The 7,945-nt window shown below is 42.0% G+C and overlaps 2 protein-coding genes across 2 annotated transcripts; one reads left to right on the top strand and one right to left on the bottom strand.

Moving 5' to 3' along the window:
* The first annotated feature begins 5,170 nt into the window (after positions 1-5,170).
* On the top strand, positions 5,171-6,130 carry LOC123794416 (olfactory receptor 2B8-like). Its single transcript, XM_045800599.2, has one exon. It carries the CDS (start codon positions 5,192-5,194, stop codon positions 6,128-6,130), a length of 939 nt encoding a protein of 312 aa, XP_045656555.2. The 5' UTR covers positions 5,171-5,191.
* Positions 6,131-6,533: 403 nt separating this feature from the next.
* Positions 6,534-7,945, bottom strand: LOC148107289 (olfactory receptor 2B8-like). Its single transcript, XM_087857894.1, has 2 exons — positions 7,658-7,945; positions 6,534-6,623 (listed from the first exon to the last, which is right to left on the bottom strand). Exons 1-2 carry the CDS (start codon positions 7,943-7,945, stop codon positions 6,534-6,536), a joined length of 378 nt encoding a protein of 125 aa, XP_087714020.1.

Below are 7,945 nucleotides of genomic sequence, written 5' to 3' on the forward strand. Positions count from 1 at the left end.
TTGTCTGTGAAATTTGATAATGTTTGTTCTCTAGGCATAAAACACATTCTCACTATTTATTATTTCCTAATCTTCATTTTCTCCCTTATGCATTACCAAATTATCTAAAATATTGTGGAATTTTAAATATGCTATGTTGTAAATACAACAGGGGAGTTCTATGTTGTGACTATTGTGTCGGTGCTTCTCTGTTTGGACACTGGGCTCCATCCTTGTCTCCTCGCACGGGATCGGGAATGGACTCTTGCGTGATGCTCTTGGTGTCCTGCTCAGACCCTCTTTCCCTGGCTGCTGTTCCGATCCTTGCTCGATGTGTTAGGAATACGGGCTGCAGGGTTCACAGCCATTCCCTTCTCAGAGATTGGCCGTCAGCTGAAGGGGAGCCACTGTGCCAGGGGGTCTCAGGAACAGGGTGGGGGCAGCTCACAGCCAGTGACAGACTCGCAGGGTAGACAAAAGGCTTCCAATGCCAAGGCAGGACGAAATCTGCTGCAATTCATGCTCCAGAGCTGGGCTGTCCAATACGGGAGTAAGTAGCCACGGGAAGCCATTTACATTTAAATTAATTAGCATTAAATAAAATACAAAATTCAGTTTCTCAGCGAGGACGTTTTAAATGCGCAGGTGGTGACATGTGGATAGCGGCTCCGGTATCAGACAGCGAGGACGCGGGGTTTCCACCAGCACAGATGGCTGCTTGTGTGGGAGAGTCCTGTCCCGCTTCTTAGGGGATCAGGCTCGGACCATAGTCCACCTGAGCCCACATCCTTGCTTAGCAACGTTCTCTGCTCTGTTTTGTTCCCTCACCCCCTTTATCCTGAGAGCATTCCCTGAACAAACCACATGCAGGGGAAATCCTACTTGATCCTCTTCTCCCATGGAACCTGCTGGAAAGCACTGTCCATGTTCATTAGACCTGTCATTTCCCGTGCTGTGACAGCTGCATTCCCCTCATCAGCTCCTCCTGCATTGTCCTCGGGGGCATGTTCTGGTAGGTCTGGGTCAGCTCAGACCTAGGACACGGTCACATTATTAAAGAAATAGCGACTCATTCCTACCACTGCCAACACTCTTTCAGGATCATTCAGGAACTGGGTAGGGCAGGGTTTGTATGTCAAATATATCCTTGACTGTTATATACTTGAAATATCTTCAACACAGACATTTTCTTAAGATCTTTGGCCTTTAAAATGTGTAGTACACACGGAGCATCCGGTTTTGTGGAAACATGTATTCTTCCAGTATAATCAGTGGGCTTATCTGTCAGCATTGAACACTTATGATAATGGCTCTTAACTTCTTTCATTTGATGTCTGTTCTCTTAATTATTATAAAATTGTGTTCTTGTGAGATGTCGTTTCCCATTATATTCTTTTTTATGGTAATCATTACATAGAAATCCATCTTTTTTTGTGGAATCTATCTTTTATTTTACCTAATAACTTTTTTCCCATAGAACACTACCTGTGCTTTTTTGAAGTATTAATTTTTCTTTATGCAAAGTAATAATTTATGTGTGGATTTGTAACTGCATTTCCCTGGACCACATCCTATCATGATAGTTACTAGGGACACCATTCTGTGCTCCTTACCTAGCATGGGTGTGTTTCATATTTCCAGCCAGAATTACTTACATAGTTTTTCTTAGAGTAATCAATGTCTCTTGCTGCATTCAGACTTTTGACGCTTACCTACACATAGTTGATGGTTCCTAATCTAATTACATAATCCGCAGAAAGAGATGAAATGGAATTTCTCATTAACCTCAGTGCAAACATTCTTTGTCTCACAAGATTGCGCTCTGAGTGGGAGCACACAGGTTGGAGTGGGACGGATGCCCGGGGTGGGAGGAGGAAGGAACAACGTGACCCAGGTCACAGAACATGCCCTTGAGGCTCGATGGGAGAAGCCAATGCACAGCCTGCTCTTTCCCATACGCAGTGTCGCTAAAGGATAATAGTTTTCCTGGATGTAATGAGAAAAAATAAAAGTAATATGGTAGACTATGACATGAGTATTTCAGTTCCCTCCCAGGGTGCTCCCCAGGAAGGCACTGGAACAATTGTAACATGCAGAGACAGTCACATTCTTTTTTCTCTCTTGATGGGGAGCTGCTTTTCTGATATTATTTCTCAACTTAAAATCATATCAATTTTCATACCGGTGAGATAGGTAGTCATTCAACATTCCTTTAGATATATATATATACACACATACACACGTATATACAATCTTTTTGAAAAATTTTATCTTATTTTAATTCAATTAATTAACATATACTATATTATTGATTTCAGAGGTAGAGGTCAGTGATTCACCAGTCTTATACAATACCCAGTGCTCATTACATCACGTGCCCTCCTTAATGTCCAGCAACCCTCAGTTTGTTTCCTACAGTTAAGAGGCTCTTACTGTTTGTCTCCCTCTCTCATTTCATCTTCTCTTATTTTTCCCTCCCTTTCCCTATGATCCTATCTTGTTTCTTAAATTCCACATATGAGTGAAATCATACGATAGTTGTCTTTCTCTGGCTGACTTATTTTTCTTAGCATAATACCCTCTAGTTCCATCCACATTGTTGGAAATGGTAAGATTTCATTTTTTTTTGATGGCTGAGTAATATTCCGTTGCATATAATATACCTCTTCTTTACCCATTCGTCTGTCATTGGACAGGTGGGCTCTTTCCATAGTTTGCCTATTGTGGACATTGCTGCTATAAACATTGGGGTGCACGTGCCCCTTTGGGTCACTACATTTGTATCTTTGGGGTAAATACCCAGTAGTGCAATTGCTGGGTCCTAGGGTAGCTCCATTTTTAACTTCTTGAGGAACCTCCATACTGTTTTCCAGAGTGGCTGCACCAGCTTGCGTTCCCACCAACAGTGTAAGAGGATTCCACTTTCTTCACATCCTCTGCAACATTTGTTATTTCCCGACTTGTTAATATTAGCCATTCAGACTGGTACGAGGTGGTAATACACACATATATAATCTTGTAAAGCAGCAAATCATTTGCAGAAGTTCATTTTATCAGGGTTTTCTCTTTCCTAACCTATCTTCTTAGTCCTAATTGAGATGATAATATTAAAATATATCATTATTCTATTCTAACGGTACGTGATGGGATTCATTTTTCTCTTGGATGAGTTACCTTCCTTCACCATGGCGAGTGCTACCATTCTTAGGCATATTTATTTTTTATTTTTATTTTTTTTGAGATTTTATTTATCTGCTTGAGAGAGAGTGAGAGAGAGCACATGAGCGTGGTGGGGGGTGCAGAGGGAGAGGAAAAAGCAGACTCCGCATTGAGCAGGGAGCAAAACATGGGGCCCGACCCCAGGACCCTGAGATCATGGCCTGAGCTGAAGGCAGACACTGAACCGACTGAGCCCCCCAGGTGCCCCTCTCAGGCACATTTAAACATGCCAGCAATTTATTATCAGATAAATGTATGTGCATGTGTGCAGGAGACTGAACCATGATTTGGTTTTTTTCTCTTCTGAGCAGGTGTGACTCGGGGGATATACCCTGCTGTACACATTTAGACTGTCTCAAATACTTTTATATATTAATTCTATCAAGAAATTTTTTGTGTATAGCTTTTTTTGTGTGGATATCCCTGAATACATCTTTATAGGAAATCAAAGGAGGTATAAAATAGTGTGAATTACTACATTCTTTATTGGGGTTTTATGGACATTTATTTTATGCCAGTTTTGTACCATTTCTTTCACCCATCAGTGGGTCCAGAATCAAACCCAACTCTGATTTTAAAAGTCTTAGAAGAACTAAAAATGTAGTGTATGCCTAACCATTTGACCAGGATAGAGCTGGAATACTCATTCTCTGACGTCCGTTTGGTTGGGACAGAACCGTGCTTCTTCAGGGCTAAGCAGCTGGGTGACAATGGTCGTCAGACTCACCTGAGAGCCGGCCATGTGTTGGGTCCAGGGTCACTAACCTTTGAAGAGAGCTTCCAGAAATGTGATAATTAGCCCGATGTCGACAGGTGTCTAAGATTTTGTATAATACCCAAATATCCTTTTCTTTATGCCTTTCCTTGTACTAATTTAAGGTGTTCTTTATAGTGCTTTGACCAGTCTTTGCTTTGAGAATGTATCTGTCTTTAGCTCTAAGTTATTATCTACTTAATTATTGTATCATAGGAAGTGATGTAAAGCATTATATTTTGTACATAGATTACACAATTGGATAAGTCTCGAAAATGTTTATTGTGATTAGAATGTTGACAGGGAATAATCCTACCTCTTTCAGGAATTTTAAAACTCTAGTTGGTAATGTGTGAAATAGAAATCTGCAGAACGAAAAGGAAAGCGTTGGCCACTGGATTTTAGAGTTCTGATTCTACTTATGAATGACCAATGAATTTTCAGAGTTAAAAAATAAATTGGTAAATTGATAAATTGGTACAGTAATTTTAAACATGTTTAGGGAAAAGTGAAGCACTGTATTTAGATGGTGCTGTCTTTAGGTTCTCCCACATGGAGTATTTAATTGCTCTGTTACCACACAAATTAAAAAGGGATATCTTTTAGAAATATATGAGAGAGTCAATTCTGCTAAAATTTTATATGCAGAGCTAGTAGTGATATTTTGAATGTGATTGAATTCTGTGTATAAGTACATTCTAGGTCTTAAATTCCTGCATCTGAATGTATTTTTGAGATTATGTTGTATTATATTCTATTGTATGTGAGGCATGTGCAAATCTAATTGTGTAGAATCATGAGATATGTATTTACAATAACGTCTCTCCCTCTGTCTGCATCTCCTTCTGATTCTTTCTGATGGCTCTCCCTCTTTTCCCCTCATTTACATTCTCTCTAAAATGTATGTACATATTTATAGTACTTTAAGTCTTGTTAAGCTCAGACTGAAAGACCTTTTGTATCTATGACTGATGCAAACACAAGGGCCATTGTTTCATTTTTCTTATATAAATATTAAATGATTTACTTTTGGTGATTTTGTGGACCTATCGTGATATAAACTATGTCAATATAACTGAGTACATCACTTATTCAAACAGTTACTGAGAAAACCCCATCGCCATGTCTTGTAACATGATAGATCCACTCTGCCCCCTGCCAACTGTTTCTTTTTTTAAAACATTTCTTGTAAAATTTGCTAAATGCTTGGTCCTGACAGGAAACATGTGCTAACAGAGGATGGAACAGAAAAATGGCAGTTCTTTCACTGGGTTTGTCCTGCTGGGTTTCTCGGACCGGCCTCAGCTGGAGCTCGTCCTCTTCGTGGTTCTTCTGATCTTCTATCTGTTCACTCTGCTGGGAAACACCACCATCATTGCCTTGTCCCACCTGGACCCCCATCTTCAGACTCCCATGTACTTTTTCCTCTCCAACCTGAGCTTTCTGGACCTGTGCTACACGACCAGCACTGTCCCGCAGCTCCTGGTTCATCTCAGGGGAGAAGACAAGTCTATCTCCTTTGGCGGCTGTGTGGCTCAGATGTTTGTTTCTCTAGGATTGGGATCAACAGAATGCATTCTCTTAGGGGTCATGGCATTTGACCGCTATGCAGCCATCTGCAGGCCCCTGCACTACCCAGTGGTCATGCACCCCCGTCTCTGTGCCCTCATGGCTTCTGCATCGTGGGTCATTGGTTTTGCCAACTCCTTACTGGATACAGTGCTCACCTTCCTTGTACCACTTTGTGGGAGAAATAAAATAGACCATTTCCTTTGCGAGGTCCCCCCACTGCTCAAGCTTGCTTGTGTTGACACCACTGTGAATGAGTCTGTGCTCTTCTTTGTCAGTGTAATGATTCTCCTCGTCCCTGTGGCATTAATCACAGTCTCCTATGGTCGGATTGTCAGGGCAGTCTTAAGAATAAAGTCACCTGCAGGGCAGAGGAAAGCGTTTGGGACGTGTGGGTCCCACATCACGGTGGTCTCCCTGTTCTATGGCTCGGCCATCTACGCTTACCTCCAGCCCAGCAACAACTACTCCCAGGATCAGGGCAAGTTCGTTTCTCTGTTCTACACCATCGTCACCCCCATGGTCAACCCCGTCATATATACACTGCGGAACAAGGATGTGACGGGAGCAATGAAGAAGGTGCTTTGCAGGGGCCATGACTCCAGATGACTGGGAGGAAGACCCTGTAATGGGAAACTTTCACTGCCAGAGCTTCTAAGATGATTGTGTCTTCCTCATGACACCCAGAATCTCCCCTGACATGTCTCAAGGGAACTCCCTCACCTGACGCTTTAATGTGGGCGCTCACAATCTAAGTCCAGGGACTCCTGCCGCCTCCGGAGATGCTCACTGGTGACCCTAGAGCACCCGCATCATGTCGTTATTATAAAAAGCTCCACAGGTTTTTCTTAACCACCCACCCCAACCATTTGGGAACACTATTCCAATTCTACTTGCAAGTAGACATCCACCCACATACTATATAGGCATAGGGAGAATAAGAATAGGAACCAAAAAAACGCTACAAGAAATATTAACATTTTAACATTTTCTGGCAGTTGTTGGAGACATATCACTTACTCTTATATTTTGTGACCGTGGCTCTATTCAGAGGTCCATCGGTGGACTGTATCACAGCGTTTTCATAGAAGTAGGTGGGCAACTGTGGGAAAAACAAACTTTTAGCTCGAAGAAAAACCTTCTAACATCAATCCTGATAAATCCATTCAAATGTCAGGCCCCAGTGTGATGTCACCAGTGTGACAGTGGTTTTATGTAGCCTTCTGTCACAGAAGGAGGAGGGTGTGATGTTTACCTGCCTGTGGCATTGGGAGCTTCAGCTGGTGATACACGAGGTGGTGCTTACATGTAATTTTGTGCGAGGTAGGAGAAGCACCGATGTGAGGTCCACAAGTTGGTTATGCAGCTTGCATCCTGTTCATTAAAAATGACTTTTGAGGACATTATCATATCTGGACAGTATATGACCCAAATCCTATTTTATATTCTATCCATTTTCACTACAATAATGCAGCAAAAGTTTCAAGGGTAAAATACATTTAGATACTGTCTTCATACCATTTTATAAATTCTTTGATTGAGGCATCAACTGATCAATGCTTTTTTTTTTTTTTAAGATTATATTTATTTGACAGAAAGAGGACACAAGCAGGGGGTGCAGGAGAGGGAGAAGCAGGCTCCTGGCCTAGCAGGGAGCCTGACGCGGGTCTCAATCTCAGGATGCTGGGATCATGACCTGAGCCGAAGGCAGACACTTAATGACTGAGCCACCCAGGCACCCCCAATCAATGCTTTTCTATCTCACATCTGCCAAAGGCCCCATACAATTTTGAATGCAGGGACATATTATAAAAATGTATTTTAAAAAACCCCACCAAAAAAGAGAATTACAGACCAATATCCTGATGAACATGGATGCAAAAATTCTCCCCAAAATACTGGCCAATAGCACCCAACAATACGTTAAAAGGATTATTCACCACGGCCAAGTGCAATTTATTCCTAGTTTGCAAGGTGGTTCAATATCCAAAAATCAATCAATATGATCACTACATTAATAAAATAAAAGAAAAGAACTATATGATCTTCTCAATTGATGCAGAAAAAGCACTGGTCAAAGTATAGCATCCTTTCTTGATTACAACTCTTCACAGTGCAGGGGTAGAGGGAACATACCTCAATATCATAGATAGACTTGTCTGCTGCCCTGAGATGAACCAGGAGCTGCGGGACAGTGCTGGTCGTGTAGCACAGGTCCAGAAAGCTCAGGTTGGAGAGGAAAGAGTACATGGGAGTCTGAAGATGGGGGTCCAGGTGGGACAAGGCAATGATGGTGGTGTTTCCCAGCAGAGTGAACAGATAGATGATCAGAAGAACCACGAAGAGGACGAGCTCCAGCTGAGGCCGGTCCGAGAAACCCAGCAGGACAAACCCAGTGAAAGAACTGCCATTTTTCTGTTCCAT

Source organism: Ursus americanus, chromosome 32 (assembly GCF_024610735.1).
Source record: "Ursus americanus isolate L20-20 chromosome 32, mUrsAme1.1.p, whole genome shotgun sequence".
Classification (NCBI taxonomy): Eukaryota; Metazoa; Chordata; class Mammalia; order Carnivora; family Ursidae; genus Ursus; species Ursus americanus.

Coding starts and splice junctions, on each gene's coding strand:
- LOC123794416 (XM_045800599.2), top strand. CDS start 5,192: ATGGAACAGAAAAATGGCAGTTCTTTCACTGGGTTTGTCCTGCTGGGT.
- LOC148107289 (XM_087857894.1), bottom strand. CDS start 7,945: ATGGAACAGAAAAATGGCAGTTCTTTCACTGGGTTTGTCCTGCTGGGT. Junction 6,624..7,657: donor AGTCTATCTATGATATTGAG/GTATGTTCCCTC, acceptor TTTTTCCCACAG/TTGCCCACCTACTTCTATGA.